Raw genomic sequence first — 23,564 nt, 5'->3', positions numbered from 1 at the left:
CCAAGTATAAACAGGATCTTGCTGTGTCCTGTTAAAAACATCCTGTTGTGTAAAGATGATTTTTTTCCTGTTTATCTTAAGCAGAATGTGCAACTACTAATGAATGCAAGGCTTTAATGTCTGAACTGAAGATCCTCATCCATATAGGACATCATCTGAATGTAGTCAACCTGCTGGGAGCCTGCACCAAAGCCGGAGGTGAGAAGTCCTCAGTAAATAAGGAGCAAAGAAGAAACACTTTTCAGATACAAGTGGTGTTTGGATGTATCTGTGGTGGAGTCCAAGTCTCATGCACATGCAGTTAATGCAAGCACAAACATTTCTACCTCTCTGCTCATAGGAGACCTTCTGCTACTGCAGATTATGGCCGCATTCATCAATGGTTTCAGAACGTCTTCTCCCAGCCAGTGGGGTCACTTCTCTATTTTCTTTTTCTCTGTCCTTCATAAGCTTGTTTACAAAAGGGATTATGGACTGAAGGGAGGCAGGATCCTTAATTGCAATTACGTGCCCAATTCCTCCACACAGGCACTACTGATCATTTCAGAGTTTCTTCTCCCTCTTATTCCCTGCCTTATCAGGAGGATGCACCAGGCTGAGCACTTAGCTACTTGAGGCCTCCTCCTTTCCCAAGCACTTCACTCTTGCCGGGCAAATGCTGGCATTTTTTGTGTAGTATACAGGAAGCCTGAGGCAGTCCAAAGCTGAACGGAGCAACAGCATGGACTTCCAAGACGCGGTGCTGACACAACTGGCTGTACATCATACAAAGAATCTGTTGCAAAGTGCAGACTTAATCAAAGGACTCCATAAATCTTAGACCTTTGTCACTAAAACATCCCTTCCCATACTGCCATACAAAGCATCCTTGTCTGTTACTATACTGTGCTTTAACTTCAGGGTAACAACTCTCAAAGAAGCCTCTTTACTGCTTACAATGAACCTTCAAAGCAATCCCCAAAGGACAGATTTAGGAGAGCTGAGGACAAAAAAACCCAGAGTAAAATAAATGAACGGGAAAGAGCGAGAGAGATGGTGCACACATCTGCTGTCATCAGAGACTCCGAAGCTATCCTCTTCCCAAAGAACATGTAGTTGTCCAGTCACGGGGGAAAAACAGAGAACTTCAGTGAGGTAGATCTGGTAGGATGCCAGGAAAGAAATCTTCCCTCCAGCAAGATACTCCCAGTTCCTCAAGGAGCAGTCAGCAACCAGCAACCACAGATAGTGCGGTAATCTGGGAGCCACGAACAGGGAACTTGCAGGAATTGTTGTAGCACTGCAGACCCCAAAAGCTTGTATGGGAGGATGGCCAGCTTTAGCTGGAGGAATCTTAAAATCCAAATTTTAAGATTCGGATGCATAAGCAAGTAGCCTTTGCTTGGGACTGAGTAGAGGGGAAGTAACATTATGAATGCTGGTGACTCTCCTCTCCTGTCAAGTCAATGAGGTGGCTTAATACAAACAGGTGCCTAAAACACAGCAGCATTACTGGTCGATAGTTTTTAACCAAAGCACATTAATTCAGCCACAGAGTTCTAGTTGCATAGTAAAACACATCTCAGTAACTGATCAAATCCTGTGATTGTCCAATCTCTGAGGAACTTTTTCTCCTGGGAGTCCCTCAGTTTCCCATTCTCCAGCCTGCTCCATCCTGATCGCCCTCCTAGGTGAAGAGGTAACCCTCACTCTTCCCTGCTAGCTGCCTAGGAAAACCACCAATTACTCTGGGGAGCAGTGGACGGAGCAGAGCGGTGCAGCAGGGCCTTGCAGGGCACTGAGGCACTTCTAGGCAGGCGCTGGTTTGTTTACCTTGGAGCAATGCAACTGCAGACTAAAGAAAAATAGCCTTGAGCTCTCAAGACAGACACTGGGATAAGAGTTACTATTAAAATGCCATTGCAGAATACAGTGCTTTCTCCTTCCTTGTTAGGTTTTATGTAACCATATAACGGTATTCCTGATGAAGAATGATATTAAGTATGCACATATATTATTTTGACAATATAACAAATAACAAATTTTAACACCTTGGCTGAATGTCTGGTGTTAAGCAGTTAGAAGTAATGCATAGTATGTGCTTTACAATGAAGAAATAAGGTATGGAGAGGCCATGTCTAGGAAGCATTTCAAAAACATGAATAAATCACTAACTGGAGCTTTAAAGCTGTACTGAAATCTGCATTTCCTCAGGGCATCCATGAGGGACATTCGACTTTAGAACAATGTCCTCCAGAGATCTCTTGTGCACTGCCGGATCCCAGCACCGCTGCCTTTAAGCCCAAGCGAGCAGTGTTGTGTGGTCAGCAGTAGAACCACTATCAGCTCTGATTTTCAGCCAGTTGTGGTTTTGCAGTCACTGGTACAGTGTACTCAGGTGCTGAACATCTTACAGCTGTAGTCAACAGGAACTAGAAGTCCTGAACAGCCCAAAGGTGTGTATTCAATCTAGCAGTGCTATAGCACTTGTACAAATAAAAAGCCTGGCAGAAATACGCAATGTTATTACCGGCAAGCTGTTGGTTATTAGAAGTCACCATCTCCCTTTTAATGGGACGATCTGCTTCCAAACAGTACTCGTCACCCAGTCTCAGACAGGATGCAGCAACCAGAATCTCTAAGGTTCACTCTTCCCTCCTCGACCCCTCTGCTCTCCCTTACGGCCCTGCTCTCAGCCTTTCCAGTCAATATTGTACGTGTCAGACTGGACCACGGGGGCAGGCTGCCGTACAAGCCTGTATGCACATTTCCGATACAGCCAGATAGAAGCGCTGCTTAGAGCTGCCTCCTTCCCAAATGGCCAAGGGCAGCTCTCAACACTTTTCCTTTGAAGTTCAAACTCCTAAGTCTGAACTACAGACCTTCTAGACAGAAAAAGGTTTCTGGACATGAAAGTCTGGTTGCTTAGGATTGATAATAATACATGTTTATATGCATTCTAGTCCCACGATTTCACCTTATCTTACATTCAGTGATTACAAAAAGCAGTGATTATGCTAAAGGTAGAGAATGTAGCTTTTCCCTTTCCTAATAGCTCATGCTGAAACATAAAAGCATTTTCAACCAGATCTTAAAAATATGCATAATTGTATAAAAGCAGCAATTGCACTGAACTCTACAGTAGTTTGCACAGAAATAAGAAAGGAAGAAATTGATAGGACTTTCCAGGCTTTCAAAAACTTCAGACTAAATATTTTTGCAACTTTTGATTTAGATCTGTCTATGTGAAGGCAGCAGAGAGAAATGAAGACTGCTCCATGCTATGGATCTGTGTATAGAGTAAAACAACCTTAATATCATATGGGATTGTATATTCTTATTTATCATTCTGAATTTTCCTTCGTTTATAGGGAATAAGTACCAACTGTTACCATCTAATGAGGAACACTAAGAATCAGTACTGTATTCCCTTCTCTCCATGTCCACTACTGATTGTGTGCTTCTGGAGTGTCACTCCTCTGTTTCTTAATTTCCTCATCTGTATAATAGAAATGACAGTATTTACTTATTTTGAAAAGGATTTATGAGGATAAGTTAGTATAAAATGCTTTCCCGTGCTTCAAAACTCATTGGACTTTCACTGTCTTTTTAGGTCCTTTAATGGTCATAGTAGAATACTGCAAATATGGAAATCTGTCCAACTATCTAAGAGGAAAACGAGGAGATTTCATTGCATACAAGGTAAAAAAATGACAGGCTTCTCATAGTCACTAGGCAGAGAATTAACAACCACTGACCACGAGCTGGATTTTTTTCTGCATTGGCACTGAGACAGTTTGGTATTTATATAGGCACTTTATTTTCTCACTACATTTCAATTTGTATGAGCAAGAAAAGGAAACTTTTTTCCCTGTAGGATCTCACTCCCATCCTCTTCTTTTCTAGCACCTACTAAAGAATTAGTTGCAAACACCCAACCACTCTAGTGCATTTGAGAGAGAGAGGGAATTACTTGAGAGATGCTACCCAGCACAAGGGGGGCAACAAAGTAGTAGTGAAAAACTAGTATTAACTGAACTAGGAGAAGCTGAACCCTCCCAAAATACAAGCCCAGTTGGGGGATTTTTGTTTCTAGGCCCCCCAGCTACTGAAAGCAGCTCACCCTTCCATCACCTGCTCATTCCCATCTTCTGTGTTCTCCTTTCCCCTGTGCCAACCTAGAAGTCTGTGCTGTATGCAGCGAACTGGATCACGAACATGGTCTGCATTACAGCTAACCAAATGGTTTTGGTTTCCAAGCAGTTGTCTGCATCCACATGAACATTTGTGCTAGCACAAATTGGGCTAGGATATGGGGGAAGACACAGGAGGCCAGAAATCAGCGATGGGGAGAGGATGGGACTACCTTCTCTTTGTGAAAATACAGCATCGAAAGGGCTCTCTGATCTAAGCCTTGCCAGAAACTGGATCCTCCCAAAGATTATTTTCCTGGATGATTCTATTATTATGATTATGATTATTATTATTATTATTATTATTATACCTATTGTGTACAGGCACAAAAGTACATAAGGTACTTTGTGTAAGAGAAGATTTTCCCGGTACAGTCACTCAAAATTTCTTTTCTCACCATTGTTTTCATGAATTGCAGGGACTGGTTACGTCTCACTCCCCGGGAGAGGGTGAGAGATGCATTTCAGTGCACATCATGCTCATACCTTGAACTGTGATTTTTAGTATGGTTTCCTAAGAAAGCAAGAGGTACAGAATTACAATATGTCTCTGCTCATCTATCAGTCTCACCTGGCCAGCTTCCAGCTAACTTTTATAGTGGAATATTGCTATCAGTAAAATGGGAGGTTCTGTATTAATAAATAAGAGACGAGGCTTCATTAGTTCTGCTATTGAGGGATCATGTTCAAACATGTTTTGAGCTCATCTCCAGAGGACACTTTCTCCATATGACATTCTTTTACATATTTTGAATGCCCAGGCATTGCATCATCTAAGGCTAAAAATCCGTTTTCTACTATTTCTAGTCCCAGGAAAACTCTGACCAAGCAGAGAAAAGTCTGGATGAGTCCAACAGTGATTTGACCGAACTGATCAAGAGGCGCCTTGAGAGTGTAGCCAGCACAGGAAGCTCTGCCAGCTCAGGGTTTATTGAAGACAAGAGTTACAGCGATTCAGAAGATGATGAAGAAGGTAAAAGAAACCTACCTAATCCCAGATCTTTTATTGTAAAGATTTCTGTTACTTGGCTAGTGCCACACACGCTGTCACACACTTTACAAGCCCTTACACAGCTTGACTCGTTCCTGAAATCACAAATTCTTTCTCTTGCCTGTCCCTCACTTCAACTTTCTCACAAAAAGAGATTTGCAATAACATATGCGTATAAAAGCTGCTCCTGTTGTGTAAGAGGAGTAACAGCAACATTTTACCAGCAGATTTGCGGGGCCAGTCTGTGCCCAGTTTCATCACTCGCTCACTATAAATAGTTTCCCTCACTTTTATCCCCAGATGTTGTTTTCCCCATAGCTAAATGGCAAGAATAATGTTGGATGGAACTTTTTGAATAATCTGATCTTCTGCCTCTCGGTCAGTGGTTCCTAAACCAGAGTTGTAATCCTAGTAGAGAACTCATGTAACAATACTCAGACTGGGGTCATCAGCATGCAAGTGGCACCGGTGCCAAAAAAGTTTGTAGCTGTTGCTCTAGTGTTTTGCCATGTCTGTGATCTCTCCTAGATGCTGAGGATCTGTACAAGCGGCCCCTGACTTTGGAGGATCTAATTTGCTATAGCTTCCAAGTGGCAAAAGGCATGGAGTTTCTCGCCTCCCGAAAAGTGAGCTCATTAAAACGCCAGGGCTGAACTTCTTTCACAGAATCATGAGTATCTGATATGAAGATATCCAAGTATACTTTGGAGCCTGAGTAATCTGCTTTTTGCTCTTATATTAAAGTGTTGGAGATCACATTAGCTCTGGTGGTTAAGCAATAAGTAGCACTGAAGGAGTTGTGAAGGAATATCCATCATGTTCTTGGCTACAAGGACTGGCATCTGTAACATGAGAGTTTAAATAGGAGTGAATACAGACTGTAAGGAGTGAATACAGATTGTATTTCTCATAAATAAATGCAGAAAAGGATTCTCATAGAGAAAGATCCTTCTAGTATGGTCAACAAAAGTACTACTGAAAATCAAAGAGGGAGTATACAGCTATTTATTTAGCTTGTCAGTAATGTTGGAGACTACCAGCAAAGTTAGCACCTCTTCTCGGTACAAAAAAAAAAAGTACGTTTGTAGCCTGTGGAACGCCTGTTTTTGAAGTAAATTGAATGTAATACACACACCAAAGTATGCACAAAACTGAGAGCTTGCACTTACCACACAGCTACCAGGGCAGCACACACAGAAATCATGAGCACAGTAATTGCCTATGTGCAATTACCCCAGTCCCACACGCAGTGATGGGACTGCATTTGCAAATGTCGCTGCAGCTGCTTTTTGACCTCTCCCAAATTTGCTGCAGAACAATTCACTGGAAGATGGCACCCCTTCGTCTCACCATAACTGTGAAAGTTATTTCACACAGAAAAATCAGAAAACTAACTGTAATACTGGGCTTGTTCCCTGAGTTATTTTCCCTTTTGCATGTCACAGTACATTTGCAGCAGATTCCCACACACATTTCCCCTCTCTAACCTGCTCACAACGAAAGTTCATTTATCTTTCCATTTCCGAAGAAGGTCTCATGCTTTCAACTCTAGCAGTGGCTTGTTGTCGAGGCAGAGCCTCTGATCTTGCTTGTCCTCATTCCTTCACAGTGCATTCATCGGGATTTGGCAGCAAGGAACATCCTTCTTTCTGAGAACAATGTGGTTAAGATCTGTGACTTTGGACTAGCCAGGGATATTTATAAAGACCCTGACTACGTACGGAAAGGAGATGTAAGTGGAAGAAACCTGAAATGCTAATCTCACGTTTTTGTTCCCCTAGGGCTTGGGCAGATTAGTAACAACAGTTCTGGCAACATGTTGTGTCTTTTGCATTCTTAGGCAAGACTTCCACTCAAATGGATGGCTCCAGAAGCTATCTTCGATAAAATTTACACAACACAGAGTGACGTATGGTCTTTTGGAGTGCTGCTATGGGAAATATTTTCTCTAGGTAAGAATCGTCTAAAAACTTTTTTCCCCCTAATTTATGGCTTTATTGCTATGAAAAGCTTTAAACAAAAGATGATAACGTGGTGCCATGTTTCTGTTTCAATTAATACAATTGCACAGTGCAGATCAGGTGTAAAATAACGTCACTGGACTGAAGTCAGTGAACACTCCACCTGGCAAAGTACATGAAAACAGTGAATACTAGGCAGGGGGGGACGGACGGACACCAAAACAAAATCCAAAACTCTGGACCTAACGTTTGTAATAATTGAAACCAACAGAGCACAGAGATAACGCGAGCCTCTGCTGCTCAGGAGTGAAATATTTCTTCGAGAGCACTGAAGAAGTTTCCCTGTCAAACCACATTTTCCCTTAAGCAGTCTGCTTCAGGAAACCACACAGCTCAAAGGTTGCAGAGGATTACACTGCTGTTGACGGAGTGGTCTGATGTTGCTAGTGGCAGCCGGTGGAACACAAAGGAGTTTGCCCACATGACATTTTATCCCAGCTTGATTATCTTCCCCACAAAATCTAAGTAAGATTTTCTAAGTAAGAAAAACGTATTGGCAGCAGCTGCCATCAGGTTGATATGAGAACCAGTGCTGGACTCTGCGTAAGTCATTTTGGCAGCGAACAGGTAGAATGCATACTCTTCTGGCCATATCATTTGCAAGCCACAACATTTCTGAAACAAGAGTAATGGTGTTCTTTATGTACTATAGATTTCATCTTATGGTGCTGTTAGAAACCTCAGCCTCACTGAGATCTGGTTACTGTCCAGCAGATAAAGCCCTGAAATTTAGACGAGCAGTCTTACAGACAGTTGGACTTTGCCGCTCTCAAATTCTTGCAGAGTGGCAAGTTTTGTTTTCCTGAGGGAATTTAGGAATGCCAGCTCTGGCTTTTTAATCAGCATTTGCAGACAAAAGAAAGCAAGAAGCATTGTCAACTTAAGCTGCTGAATTTTAAAGCAAACTCTGTAATCTCCTACTATCTTTGGTTCATGGATCAGTTGAAATTAATGATTGGGCTCAAGATGCCAAGTCCAGATCTGGATGAAAAGTCTGGAGCTCTTTCTAGCCTAATCTTTACCTAGGGCTGGCTGCAAAGATCACGACCTGATTTCAGTCCACATCTTTGATTTAGACTTTCCTCTAGTTCGTATCAGCACGCAAAACAAAGTTCATACTTAAATGGTTAAAACAAGTGGCAGTTATTGCTTTCGCCAGAGTTCAGTCCTATTTATTTAGAGTTTTGTTACTTCGGTGTAACACCTCCATGGCTCTGTAACAGCATTACCTCCTGCATGTGTTTTGAAACACCACAGAAAGACAAAGCTCCAGAAGCACTGGCAATGCCCCAGTTCTAATAGATCGTTCAAGAAGACGTATCAGCATTAGCATGCAGAGACACACTCGGAGGGGACAGTCTCTCCATTGGGCATCTCCAAGGAACCAAATGAACTGAATACTGATGCATGGCAAGGACCACTGCAGAAGGCAAACTGTTTATACCATTCCCAAAGGGCCTGGCACAGTTTAACAGATGTGAACTTTGGGTCATTTGGCCTTTAATACTGAAGACTAATAAAAATGAAAATATAGTCACTGAAATTCATCTCTATTTTTAACTATTTTTAAAACTAATTTATCTGGTTTCTTTTAATTTTAGATAGCCTCTTTTCTTAATGAAGGTGCTTACTTGGAACAATAGACTGTCCTCTTCTGAATTCAGAGGACTCTACTAAATTACTCCAAGGGCTGCCATCTGTAGAGCAGCCCCTGCCCTCGTTATGACGTAGATCACAAACTACTTTCTTCAATCCGTGGCACAGATTCAAAAGCAGTCATTTTCTCTAAGAGTTTTTTTCATACAGATCATCCAGGCATGTCTGTGGTTTGGCACTACTCACATCTGCAGCTCACACGATAAATATTTAATTAAGGATTTGTGTCACTGATTGAACTCTCTTACATAAAAGTTTTACAGATCATTGAGAGCCAGGGGATGGAAGTTATTTGTCATTGCTACAGAGTATGTTTTGGCTCCCATTTACAACTGCTGCTTTTTACTGGGTCCCACAGACTTTGCACCCTCTAAAAAAGGAAAAGTACTGATTAGCAAAATGCACAGTTTGGTTTGGACATGGGCCCTTTTCAGGGGTAGAAGTTGAATGAAGCACGATAGGCTTCCTCCAGAAAGGCTAGCAGACCGGATGCATTTTGGTGATACACAGAGAAATCAGGACTTGAGAGACTGTTAACTTTCATTTGGGGCTGGGTTTGCATTGAGCTTTGCATTATTTAAATGGGGTCAGCACACTTCACGTCAGGTAATGCCAGCAATATTTAATACATCTTGAAATCACTTACCCGGCGCATTACAGAGTATTGGTGTCTCCTGGAATTTAAATGTGCACTGTTCAAAAAGCAATCAAAGGTAATTATGTAAACAAGCAGTGCCTGGTAGTATAACATCAGCATCTTATTATCCTACTAAAATAAAACCAGGATCAAAAGAGTGCTTCCATATCCAATGCATGCCACATCTTTGAGCATTTTGGAAGAGATTTCCCTTAAGGAATATGTCACGTGTAGACCTTACACCATATATTTCAGCCTACATTTCTCCCAAGCTGTCTCAGCATCCCAAATCCAAGTTATTAGGCTTATCACATAGTCCAGATGACGTACAATGGTGCGTGGAGATGGGAAAGGGAGAGTTCCTTGCTTTTGAGATCTGAGCTGCCTCCAGCTGGTAGGAGGCCAGCACCAGTCAAAATATAAACTACCAAAAGATCTTGCAATCAAAGATTATTCTTCTTTGCCTTCCCTGTACTTGCTCTCACCAACGTATTGCAGTTGATATGATCAACGATGTAATCAAAGAAAGATAACTCAGATTGTGAGATCGAGTGGAATTCTCTATCCCTCCTCATCCAATTCTACTGCGTTGCCCTCAAGGTCTCAGTCCCAATCAATGTATTTGCAAGACTAATTCTTATCAATAACCTCTGCTGTGCTCATGAGCCAGATCCAGCCACTGATACTCAGCAAACTGAGGGGTTTCTTTTGCACATCAGAATGCTCAGTGTAAAACAGTGGGACACTGCATAAATGGCATGACTCCATTCAGCTCCTCCTAATGGAAATCGGTTGGCCATGATGGCACAACAATCACATAATGCAGCCAGAAATGAATTAAAAAGGCCATGAGGCCCACCTCTTCTCTAATGAGGGTGTTGTTTTCAGTGTTGCCCCAGAACATTGACCATCTAGGGCTAACTAGATCAAGCAAGGCTTACGCTCACTTCTCTCGAGAGGCTGCGCCACTGTTAAACAGATACAGGATCAACTGGGCAAGTCACAGATGTATTCATGAAGCCTCAGTACCTTGTAAAGGTTTGCAAAGCTAAACCTGTACAGATGAAAAGACAAGCTAGTGAGAGTTCAGGAGATGAACACAGACAGCAGTTTAGTGCTCCCAGACCCTCTTCCTGTCCTTACCCTTCTGTCCCAGTGTAACTGTGGGAAAGTGACACTATAGTTTCTATCCATCTGTTTATTCAGAGAGATCTTGTGAGTTGATAGAAGCCTGTTTTGAGATCTGTGGCTAATGGGTGATGTGAGCTGAACATTCAATTACCAGGTTATTATGATCATAATGACAGGCCGAAGACAAAACTAGGAAGGAAAATCAAGATATAAAGCAGAAATGATGCTACTGACTATTTCCAATCTACATAACTCCAGGAAACACTCTTAATACTGTGATCCGATACTTGCCCATCAAGGGAATTCAGATGTGCTGTGGCTAAGCATCCCTGAGCTTTGAATGTCATCAGAGCCTATTTGCTGTGTTGAGATGCCCTCTTAGGAAGTTGCCAGGATCTTTGCTCCCTGGTGCATAGTTTTGCAGATTGAGCAGTCAGATTCACAGAGTAGAATAATTCTGGGAACAGCCACATTTTGGCACCCTCTTCACTGCTTTAATCCAAAAGATTTCTGCTGTGCTTGTTGTGCCCCCAAGTGCACAGCACATGATGGTGTTTCCAAATGTGGAAAAAAAAATGCAGGAAATAAGCAGGAATGTTATAGACGGTGAATCATTTACAGATTCCTCAAGGGCTGGATACAGATCCAGATTCCATTCAATCCCCTATGTTAAGACTTGATTAAATTTTCTTCCAAATTCACCATCCAGCCTCTAGGATGCCAAAATGTGAAAGACAAGGGTTGCACTTCATGTGAAGCCTTTGCTGAGAAGGAAGGGAGGAAAGCTTACAGATTTTTTAGGTCTGTCCACAGTAGGTTCGGTAACCTTTCAAACTTCAGTGTAGACATCTCTTGAATTTTACCTATGAGGTCTGGATTAGTCAGATGCCAGAGCGCTTTCTCAAATTATATATTTGTTCCCCTTATTTATGGTGCATCATAAAGTGCAGATGTCATACAACGAAGTTCACAACCTCTGAAAAGCCCCTACTCGCTCATTAGTTGAAGAGAAGAGCGCACTGAACGCATACATAGATTTATGCTAGTCATTCCTCTGAAGATAACCATTTACACAGGAAATGAAATAAGTCTCACTCCTTCATTTTGATGACTGCTCGGCCAACTTTTGTGCAAGTTAATATAATACTACCAGTCCCTTTACAGAAGTCTACCTCTCAAAAGCAATTACAGTTGCCATGAACTGTCCTCCCAGGTTTCACACTAACAATTGACTGGCCCTGAAAATAAGCAGCATTGAACTCCCACTCAGAAAAGAAAACAAGGATAAAAATATGGAAAGTCATTTTTCAAGGAAATTTTACCTGTAGGACTGCATAATACATATACAATACTAAACTGGTGAACCAGGAGAGAAGGACTACAATTTTACACACCTGGGTTGAACTGCAAGGTTCTCGCAGCCTTCTGTAGGAGCTGGATGCCTACAGCCTTCTCTGCACTTACTCTCAGAGGCCAGTGAGGCCAGAGATTCTAAGGCAATGAATGATGAGCAGGACTGATTTACATCATGTGTATTCGCTTAGTGCAGGGTATTGGCAGACTGACAGTTTGGAAAACAGTATGTAACCAATTGAATGAGCTGGAACTTTTCTACCACTGACCGAGAGGTCATTTAAATTCTCAAACTAATAACATTTATTTCTCTTCTGCCATATTTTACCTTGGAGTGGTCCTGGCTATATCACAAACACAGAGGAGACAGCATGATCGCAATCTCTAAAGAGACAGAGTGAGTCTGTAACAGGTTTCCAAACAAAACACGTAGATAGTAAGTGACTGGAACCCCTTCTTTGCTCTAGCTTCTTTTACTGTCAAACTCTAGGTCTAATCTCGAATGCTCAGCAGATATCACCGATATGTGTTTAATTCACTGGACTGGGAAATAGGGATTGTGCCATTCTGGAGCCTCCTCCTTATTTCTCCCATCAGGTGCCTCACCATACCCTGGAGTGCAGATAGATGAGGACTTTTGCCGACGGCTCAAAGAAGGAACCCGGATGAGATCTCCAGAGTACTCTACTCCAGAAGTGTAAGAGCTCCTGGTTTTGTATTGAGAGCTGATACATGTCATTTAAGTATTACAAAAGAGACTGTATTTAAGTGTGGAGGAGAAGGGAGACCTCATCAGATGAAAACTATCTATTTTGTATTTTGTTTTCAGTAAAAGTTGTAGTTGTGCATATCTTGGGTGTCCTGATACCACAGACGAATGCTAAAGACAGACCAAGTCAGCTTGACCTTTGCCAACAACAAGATTAACAGATCTCCCCATGTCAGTTGTAGTTCATGAATCTCTGTTCAGGAGACTACTGTGTCTGCCTTGATTTCCGATTCTGTGACAGAAACTAGGCATCCATAACTATGACTTATTTCAGCAATATCAGCAGGGCCCATCAGTCAAATTTTAAGTTAGGCAAAAATAAAAAGCCTACAGGCTCAGCTGAGCCAGGAATATAGAAGGAAAAAGCATCCCACATGGAAACTAGAATAGAATTTCAGCATATGGAGATCTAAACCTGTCTTAATCCAAAACTATCCAAACAATGACCAAAACAAGCAGCAGCAGAAAGAAACAGTTTGGAAGCAAAGCTCCTATCCTTTTCCTTTCTTAATACCTGTGGTTTTATCTAGGTACCAGACAATGCTGGATTGTTGGCATGGAGTACCCACAGAGAGGCCTACTTTCACTGAGCTTGTGGAGCGCTTAGGAGATCTTCTTCAAGCCAATGTACAGCAGGTACAGCAAAACAAACATTTCTTCAACAAATGTGTACATATAGTTGTATACATATGTGGATATGTGTATACATGCGCAACAGTAAAGACTATGTTGAGCAGTAATATTAGATTTGACTTCATAACAGAGGTCACAAGGAAAATGACTGCTGGGATGAGTAAAGAAAATGTTAACTATTCAAAGGGGGATTATATTTCAAAACTAGATGTTTATCCGTCCATAATAAGCAGAAACTTACATTAATTAAAAAAAGGCTCAGCTGCCCCTTAGAGGAACAATAGTGCTTTATCTCACAAACAATTTTAATTAGATTCCAACATAGTAAACTGCCAGTAGTTGGTCTGAACTTTCTCTCTCATTTTCTGAACTTATGTTCATCAGTGCTCTTAGGAGCTTTAAAATGATGCAGTTTAAAGCTCAGAAAGTCAATTACATAATTATTAATTTCATAATAGTTAAATCAGTTGTTTTCTTCTTCAGTAAAAACAACCAGACCAGTTATGTAACTCTCAATTTAATTTAAGAAGAAATCACTCTCCTCCAGCTCCTTCCTGTTTGTAAACAAATTTAGTGAAGCTAAGTTGAAGAGGGCCCAGTTTGCAATATGAAGAGCTTGTGAGTTTTATCCTATAACCAAAGTAAATTAAGAAGACATAAAAATCATAATAAGGGAATAGGGCACTTAACTGCTTCTCAAAATTAAAAAAAAAAAATCAAGCAAAGGGAAATTTGGACAAATAGTTTTAGGACTTAAAGGAAGAGTCATTTCTGACGATTATTGCAGGGGTGTAATGACAATGCAGAGCTTATTAAGATGCATACTGAATTCTATTAAACTCACAGCATCAGTTTCTTGTAAGGACAAGAAATAAAATCCTCTAAGGCTACCATTTTAAGGACTGGCTCTTGCTAAGCTGCAACTCCTTAAGTTGAACATAAGCAAAAAGTCTATACATAGGCAATATTCTTTTACCAAGTCCAAAATCTATTAAAAGTTGTGTTGGCCATTGGGGTTTTGTGACTTCATGCCGCTCCCTCCCTTCTCCCAAACACATGGTTTAAACTTGGATTTAAGGTGCCCCTGAGACTGGTGCCTTGGAGTTCCCAAAGAGGCCAACGCAATGACAATATAGAGGATTGCTTTCCTGAAGTGCAGATCAGTGAAATTCTGTTCACTTTCACTGAGGCAGAACAGCCACACATCTGGAATGTAGTAATGATCACAAAGAAATTGCTGCAAACTCATCAAAGATGCTGCTGTGAAAGTCAGCAAAGTCAGCAACTTTTAAACTGGATGCACGTATATTGACACCCTCAATACAACCGTCGCACTGCTGTGCCATATGTGAGGGACATTTAGAAGTCTTGTAACTGCTATAAAGACCAGTGAAGCAATAGCTCAGGCTGAGATGCCTGGAAGAGAAAACATGCTAACTGCAGATGAGTACCAGAATATTAGAGACCATTTTCAGCCATGCTACATCATAGGTTTCCCAAAGTGAACCATTTTCCTCATACAAAGCCTCCTACGCAGTAAATGTTGGATAAAGCTATACATTCTAACTTCCACGTGTTGTGAAGAACATCATAATCACTTTGAAGAAACATCATAAAGTTAAAATAAAATCTAGTCCTTTCTCAGTGCAAAGCTCTGTAGAATACAATACCCTTTTACATCTGAGGTGCAGTACAAAATGATCTTTACCAGCTTTGTGTTCTTTTATGTTATTAATCATATAGGATGGTAAAGACTATATTCCACTGAACATCACCTTGTGTCCTGATGGAGAACCTAACTCCAAAACTTGCCCTGTGGAAGAAAATTTGAACAACTGTGTTAATCGCTGGAGTGCAGTGGAAACTGGGTAAGAAAAATATATACGAGGGGTGGGAGGGAAAGAAAGATTTGATATATCTGGGTACTGGTTGTTGTCCTCTCTCAGTATGGCTGTTTTAAAGGAGTTGGACAGACAAATTTGTCAGGGCATTGTTTATTAGTTACAAGAGATGAAAAAAGACGACTGGTCCAGGAAACTAAGCTGTGTCAGGGATGTTAATTGACCTACCAACTGGTGTAGCATCTGCTTGGGTTTTATGCTGACCCCTCAACTTTCTTGCTTTCAGTAACAACAGCAAGAAGCGACCATTGAGCGTGAAGACATTTGATGAGGTGCCAGTGGAAAAGGAGAAAGTGATACATGAGGTAAGTGAGGTGATTGCATCCTTCTCTACCGGGTTCACAGATCACTTGTCACCAGCACCAGAAACAGTTATTACAGCTTTTGAAATCTGTTTGGTAAGAAAAAGCTTTAAATCAAGCAGAAGATTAGGCCCTAGCATCTCACACATAGGTCTGTGTGACAACAAAGAGGGACCTGCATTTAGTTTAACAAATAATTTAAAGAGAAGCTCATGCATGATTATCCAGGCTTTGATCAAGCTAAAGGGCTTTATATTACATATATTTCAATATGTTTTTTTCCCCCATAAGAAAATGGCAGCTCATTGAAATGGAGCCTTTTGAAGGAAGTGTGTCCAGAACACATTCTGGCTGGCTGAGACAGCCAATAACTTGGTGGTGCTGAGGGTATTCAGTTCTGGATGAACAAGACCAACATTTAAGTTCCTGCTCTACTTGATTCACACAAAGGGCTTTAACCCTGGATTTTCCCCACCCTAAGTGAACATATTTATGCTAGTTTAATGGCACTGCAGGGTGGGAGGGCGTTGAACAGTTTCATTTTCACTCCAGCAGAAAACAAAAGCTTGTTTTGTTACAGAATGATGGTTCTACCTGTTGGCTTCCTCTGAAGCTACAGGTTCCAAGGGTGTAGGGTTTTGGTTTTTTTTTTTTTCTCTATTTTTTCTTCCTTATTTAAAAACAAAAACACAACAACAACAAAACGCAACCCAACTCATGAATTTCCTCTATGGTTCAGGTACTCACTGGCTGCAGTGCCATATGCAGTCCACACCACTTGCCTCAATGACAGATGCTGTGCCACTAAGGAGGGATCTTTGTAACGCATGCATGTTTGAAGCAGATCGAATTTTAGGGAGGAAGCATGAAGCCCTAGAAAACCTTCTAACAGAGGAAGAGGGCAAGCATCAGATGGCTAGAGCAGCAAAAGAAAAGAAAGATGTGTACAGTTTTATAGGAACGAGCCAGCCTGTCTACTCTGCTAGTCACGGAACCATCCCCCATGCTCCACCAACTCTCTTGGGAAGGGTCAAGTCTCTAGCTACAACTTGTCCTAGACATATTTCATGTCCTTGACAAATATAGTGTGTTTCTCATCTGTCCTCTTGCTAGCACGAATTGATGTCCATTATTCCCTAGTAGTTTGCCAGATGTAATTTCTGTGCCTTTATCAGTGCATCTTAGGGATTAGAAGGCTTAGAATTTTCTCTGGCTCCTGCATCTTTCCTCTTGCAGGATAAAAATCTGTCCCTCTGAATCACACAAAGACATTTACTAGATAGATCCAATATCAGTAAGAGATAACTGCTGCCAGCATGAGCATTACTTTCCTAAATGCTCCCTGTTCGTGGCATTTTAAAGTAAGTCCTTACATGAAGGGAGAAAAGTTTCAAGAAAGGGTAATACTACATTAACAGATCAGAAATAAATGTGATATTTCAATGAGGATCTTTTAAAACAAAATTATGGTGTGATCTACTTTTGAACAAAGTAAGTGCACTTGGGTTACTAAAATCATCTTAAATATCAAGATGTTAATACTCATTAGGTCATTATTTCAAACAGTTGCCCAGGAACTCCAGAAGTGCTCTACCACACCTTCCTGCAATTGTGCTACTTATCTGTAGTCTCTGTTGATATACTTTTAACAATTTTTCTGTAAGCAAAATGCAAAGTCGCACTCAGATGAATTGTTTCAAGACCACAGATTTTAAGAGAAAATAGTTAAGATAAAAAACAGAGAGAAAAGCTGGGTTCTACTGAGTTTTTGACATAGTTTAGGATTTTACTTTATACTTTGAAAACCGGTTTCCAGACTGATCTTATTAACAACTGATATATTACCAAAGCATTTATAAAAAAAGCTTTTGCTTTTTATTTATTGTTTGGTGGGATTATTTTCTCTGTTTCAATCAGTTTGAATGGTAAAATAAGACTAACTAGAGTTTCACTTCCCATGTTGAAGTCTTTTGCTTTCTTGGTTTTGACAGACAGACAGGCATGCAACTTTCCAGCATCACAAAATATTTCAAATACAAAGGAACCCCCCCAGAACATTTAATATTTTTTAAGTTACTTAGAACAAGGACTGTGCATGTCTGAATTTGTGTAGCACTTAGCACAATAACAGCTTGATCTTAATTGCAACCTCCAGACTCAACTTTAAGTGCAGTGGAATCACAGCCTCAACTTTAAAACTAATGAAGACAGCTTTGTTGGACAACTCATAAGAAAAAAATCCATAACCAAAGTACAATGAGCCTTTTAGGCTATGTATCTTTGCAAAGCACTTGGATTTGCCAAAATGATACTGAACTTCCACTTCCTTAAAATGACAATGTTTCTAGTAGTGTATTTCCAGTAGGTATTCAGGGTACCTTTTCTCTGAGGAGCCTGGCCAGTATTATTGGATATATTCTTTATGAATTTCTGTCTATTCATATCTCAGCTATCCTACCTAGATGGTATCCATATGTCATGCTTTATATCAATTTCAAGTTTGAAAATGTCAAATTATTTTTTGATATGTTCATTTTAAGGGTACTCTTTCAAAATACAGCTCAAAAATTTTATCATCACAAAAAGAAGGCAAATGTTCTCAGGCTAAATAGCAGCATTATCAGGAACAATTGGATAAAACCTGATAATATAGGCCTTGATAAGAGAATATTCTGAAGAATGGGCTTAATGTCATACACCAGCTGGACATATCTATGAGTTAAGCACTTTGCTAAATAGCACACAATTGAGAGTTTTGATGCAAACATTTGCCCTCCAGGTTGTCAGTTGGAATCTTGTGATTACATAGAATAGCTGGTAGCTCCTACATTAGTTCCAGTACACAAGTATGAGTATGTAACGCCACAATATAACACCTACAGATGGCCACCTTGTTGGCAGTCTCTCCCTGATAACTGCATAGATGGAAGCCCCAACCTCTACAGGCCACAGTGAAGGAGAAGTTGTATTCTCCTGCCCTTGCTTTGTCCGCTCTGTAGCTGGAGACAGTTTTATAAGGTGAAGTTCTATCGACTTGCCTAAAAGTGATATCATCACAAAATAAGATAGGTGGAATTTGGTATTCTAATTAGTTCCTTGGCTTTCCTTCTCTACTGACTTTAATAGTGGTTTAGTCTGACTCTTTCCACACTCTCCCCGTGGCAAGCTATTTTTAATTTAAAAGTGCTCCATGCTCTTATGATCGTTTGGCACGCTGCTGATGTTCTCTTCCTTTTGCTGCTCAGGAGTCGGACAGTGGGATGGTGTTGACGTCAGATGAGATAAAAAGCCCGAAGAGGCTGGAAATCCGTTCTTGGCCTTATGGGATCATGGCTCTAGCGTGAGTACTTTTGGATATTTCTTTTGAAGACAGTGTCCCATTCAGAAAAATGCTTCCAAAATTTGCAGGTTTGTTTCTGATTCCAAAAGGAAAACTGTTAGACTATCTAAACAAGCTAGAAGGAGAATCAACACTGTATTTCAGTACTATAACTGAAAGACCATGGTTAATGTCTTTGAAGATCAAGAAAGTTATAATGTAAACTTTGCTTCCAGAAAGAAGTTGAAAATAAAACAGCGTTGCATGTCTCAAAGGAATGCTGCACTGTTGCATTTAAGTTACAGGAAGGTTAATGAACATGAAAAAATGTTGATTCATGTGATAAAAATGAAAACTAATTTCATCAGCTTTGAGCACATAATGTCTTGTCAACCGATTTAACTCTTCTTCCAAAATGCCAGGTTGCCTTGTGATTCTGAATCACATTCAAAAAAACAAGAAGGTGCTCTCTAGTGAAGCTGCTGTCTTCTGTTCATGATCTGATCTCCCAGGGCAGAATACTCTGTACATGGCAAATGTTAGGAGCAAAAGAGCTGAGAATATACACATCTACTTTAGCTGTTTCTTGACTGCCTCTCCAGTGTTCTCCTTTACTGATGGAACAAAGTTTGAAGAACTTGATTTATTAATCCAGAAAATAACATTTATAATTATACCAGTATCTAACAAAGCTATGTTTAACTTCAGACATACAGGTGGCACCTTTGCAATTGATGGGACATGAGAAAAGTTTAGAAGGCATGTATAGTAAAGAACAGTATAAGCACTGCAAAGCAAGTACATTTACCAGAACCATGATTTCTACATTTGCTTTATCATAGCTATGAAGACAGTCCTACAGAGAAGTCCCTTAATCCTACCACCTTCGTGATCCTATGAATTATATTGTTCTTATTTGGTTTACAAACAGATGCTGTGCCAGTGTTTGCTATATGTTTCTCCATTCATAGTACAGACAATCACAGAAGAATAAAAGCAGATGTTTAGCTTTTAGCTAACGGTTAGCTCACAGTTCTTTGTATTTCTGTAACAATCAGGCACAGGCAGAGAGTTGACCTAGTAGTGAAACAGGTCTTCTCCACCTTCCTAGAAAAGTATAGTAACAATAGTAACCCATTTTACTGATTCAAATGTCAACTTGTAGAATTTCAAAGAATAGCTACCCAAAATATTGAAACAGAAACAATTCTGTAGCAAGGAATTCCATGTCTATTCAGTTAATTAAGCTAATGAGACTTTTACTGAATTGCCTAGAGTTTTCTCTGAAATCTATCCATGAGATTTCTGTTAGTTTCCTCTGTATTGAACTCAGTGATCTTTCCCACCAGAGCAATTGCTTGTTCTACACCAAGTCACCATTTTTCTACATTAAAGAGAAATGATAGATGAGAAAAAACTAGTGTAATTTCTGCATAGTAAGGGAGAGTTCACATGAGAGTGCATAGTCAGAATCTAACAGTATTTCAGTGGGGCTAACTCCCTCACTCAGAGAGAGAAAAGCAAGGTGGAAGGAGCTTGCCTTGCCTTTTCAGGCCTTGAAACCATAAATTCCTAGATGTTTAAAGGCAGGAGAGAAGGAGAAAGAGGAAAAGGGAAAAGGTTAGAAGACAGCCTTGCAGCACTAACAGGGAGCATTCAAATGTTCCAGATTCTGCTGGATAGGAGTGTGACTTCAGGAATAATGTTGTTCAGCAGTATTTCCCCTGTAGTACTGTCCCAGTGTTGTACCTGTTGGGGGATTAGCAGAGATCTAGATACGGTTCCATGTTTTTATCCTATGCGCATGCTGAGAGGATTTCGGCACAGCACGGTGCATTGCTATGGAGACCAAATGGCACCAGCTCTAAAAAAAGGAGCTCAAATGTCAGGAACTGCATTACTATGATGCTTTACCTGGGCTGATATACCTCTCTCTTCTGCATGATGTCATGTTGACACAAGTCCAACACATACCCACAGCCTCCCTGATAGGATTTATCCTTCTAAAGATTTCTGTCATTCACCTCTGACTGCTGTTTCCCCTACTGCGTTTCCCCCATTTGGATAAACAGTTGGCAGAGGAAGGCTCACTCTCTCCCCCTTCCAGGCTTTCTGCTGAAAATCAGAAAAATCAACATCTAGCCAGATGTAGAAACACAAAAATTCCATAACAGCCTGTTCTTTCAAGATTTCCAGGAAAACCTTCTGAACTGCTACCAGGCCCACTGGGAGCGAACGTGAAGTAACAGGGCTCTGCTGGGTTCAGTGAATCTCTGCCTGACCCACACCATCTGGGGCTCTCCCCATTTACAGTCAACACTTCCATAGGGATTCCATTCATCATGAGATACCTGATACTTTCTATGCCAGCCAGACCGCGAAAGACCATCTTAACAGAGGCCTGCTATAAAAGCAAACCCTGCAGCAAGCTGTGTTTGTTGTCTCCTTATTGCCAGGATCCTAGCTACCATTGAATGGACAGAGGTGTCTTTTTTTTCTTGGCCACATCCTTCATTGAGTGTTTGAGGTCCAGCTGAGAAAGCTATTTTGTCAGCTTTTTTTTTTTTAAATCTTGCAGACTGTCATTGGCACAAATAACATTTTCTGCATAGTCGCAGAGCATCCTGATGCCCTCTCATTTGAGGACATGACACCCCTTGGCGCTCCTGCACTACTAACTTGGAAAAAAAGCCTCAAAAGCGTATAGAATAGTCTAGGACGAGAGGTCAGAAGAGAGTGCTGGTTTAACAGGGGAGATAAAGTCACTCTTGTTAATTCTCTACCAAAAACATTTACCCTGGATCCTTTTCAAACAGTCTTCCTTTTCTAAAACAAAACTGTTCAAAGGCTTAGCATGTTTTCTAAACCAGGGTGGCTGCGTTTATTATTTTTGCCAAAATCTTGCTGTTTATTTATCTTGCATTCATTTCTCTGTCAAGTTTAGAATTTGGCAACACTACACACCATGGAGTGTCAGTGTCAAGAGTTTATTGAAGAGGTGTCTGATACTTTGGGCCTGGGACCACTGTTAGATGGGACTAACCATTTCTGAGCTCCAAGCATTTTATACCACTAAAGTATAAAGCCTCAACAGTAGCTGTAGTGAGGGACAGAAAGATTGAGCAGGATAATGACACTGGAGTTAGCATTCAAGGAAGCACATTCAACATAGAGGGGATTTAATGATGGGATGACTCTGGTGTCAGGTCTCATCTCGTAGTATTAACAGGCTACTGCCAAGCACTGCTTTAAAATTCTCCCAGAGACTCTATAATCAAGTTATTGGTTAAAATTATAACAGGTTTGATACCTGCTCAGTTGTCCTTCCTCCATCCCTTTCCCTTCTCCCCCCTGCCCTCCAACCCAATTATCCTCAGGTGCTCTGAAATTACTTACCTGGTTCTGGCCAAGTCCCATGACACCAGCTGACTGAGGCTCAGCTGATACGCTCTGGGCTCTGGATGCTGCATCCAGATCATATCACTGAGGGCTCTGCCTTTGCCAAAGCCAAACTGGGCCTAAGGCAAGTCAATAATATTGAAACAAACTGATTTTGCTCAGGAGCATCAGGCATTCATGTCCAAATGCAAGGTGCCCACCAAAAATGCAGCCCAGCTGATTGGGCTAGAATCCTTTTGCACCATCTCAGAAAAACGAGGCATAGAAATATGTTTGCTCCATAGCAGAACTTAGTTGCAGAAGATTTTTCTTCTGTGATGAGCGCACTGAGGTAGCACATGTACTTACTGTTGTGTCATGCAGCACCTTGCACTATGACTCAACCTGAGCTCTCCAAAATATAACTTTGAATGAGTAGCTACTTGGGAGTTATGTAAGCCACTTTTTTCTAGGATTATACTACTTGCTTACAGTGGCAAGGACTAGAAGGAGAATCATGAAAGGCTGTGGTCCCCAGCTTGGTTTTGACCACAGTGCTTTCCATCTCACTGTGTTTTGAGTGCTGGAGCTAGTGTCAGGGACCGTTGACCAGCTTTGCCACACGTGCAAGGGAACACATACTTAATGAGTGGTGACTCTGGCCTCTTAAACTTTTCTGCTAGCTGTACTTTGTATTTAGAAGTGTTTCAAAACAATGAATTCTTGATCTTAACCCTTTGGAGTTCTCCGTGCCAGTAGACTACTGATGCACAGATACTGCCAGAGGGGAACCTAGGATTAAATTCTTACTGCACAGCACCCCATGTAAAATGTATTAAAGCAAACTGTGAATCAGTCATAACTATCAGAAGAAAAAATAACCCTTTTATATTTCTTTCATTGCAGAAAAAATTAAAAAAATTAATCACTCTTACTCTGTGCCTCATTAAACACCTATGAAAGCTGTTATAAAGCCCTGAAGCTCCTACACATTATTATGAGATATGGTCATGAGACAAGCTGCTCTACTTGGCAATGCTCAGCCCCATTTCTCATCTTTCCTTAAACACAGCTTCTGAACAAGGCCAGGATTTCTACATGGACACAACAGTCTGTTAGTTTTTCCTATTGAGGGCATGATACTTGGGCATCTTACTGCAAAGCATAAGAGCTGCTCCACAGCACTGGGAATAAGTGCTACCCTTGGTACTGTAGTCCCTCACTGGATAGGCTGATTTTCTTACAGTCATCTCTCTTTCTCCATACTCCTCCTTCAAGTCATTGACCCCTAGATTTAGGCT

General features: G+C 40.9%; 1 protein-coding gene and 1 long non-coding RNA gene across 2 annotated transcripts in view; one reads left to right on the top strand and one right to left on the bottom strand.

Annotated features, from left to right (window-relative positions):
* The window catches only part of LOC142415092 (uncharacterized), a 99,058-nt gene that overhangs the window by 2,609 nt on the left and 72,885 nt on the right, over positions 1-23,564 (bottom strand). The window lies entirely within an intron of this gene.
* Positions 1-23,564, top strand: part of LOC142415088 (vascular endothelial growth factor receptor kdr-like) — a 144,436-nt gene that overhangs the window by 110,572 nt on the left and 10,300 nt on the right. The window contains exons 19-29 of the mRNA XM_075513086.1: positions 85-198; positions 3,593-3,681; positions 4,980-5,145; positions 5,692-5,789; positions 6,773-6,895; positions 7,004-7,115; positions 12,559-12,658; positions 13,261-13,366; positions 15,107-15,231; positions 15,491-15,569; positions 18,812-18,906. Of these exons, the coding sequence (XP_075369201.1) occupies positions 85-198; positions 3,593-3,681; positions 4,980-5,145; positions 5,692-5,789; positions 6,773-6,895; positions 7,004-7,115; positions 12,559-12,658; positions 13,261-13,366; positions 15,107-15,231; positions 15,491-15,569; positions 18,812-18,906 (1,207 nt within the window). The remainder of the gene's footprint in view (positions 1-84; positions 199-3,592; positions 3,682-4,979; positions 5,146-5,691; positions 5,790-6,772; positions 6,896-7,003; positions 7,116-12,558; positions 12,659-13,260; positions 13,367-15,106; positions 15,232-15,490; positions 15,570-18,811; positions 18,907-23,564) is intronic.

Source organism: Mycteria americana, chromosome 10, assembly GCF_035582795.1.
Source record: "Mycteria americana isolate JAX WOST 10 ecotype Jacksonville Zoo and Gardens chromosome 10, USCA_MyAme_1.0, whole genome shotgun sequence".
NCBI classification, from domain to species: domain Eukaryota; kingdom Metazoa; phylum Chordata; class Aves; order Ciconiiformes; family Ciconiidae; genus Mycteria; species Mycteria americana.
This window is presented reverse-complemented; position numbering and strand designations above follow the sequence as displayed.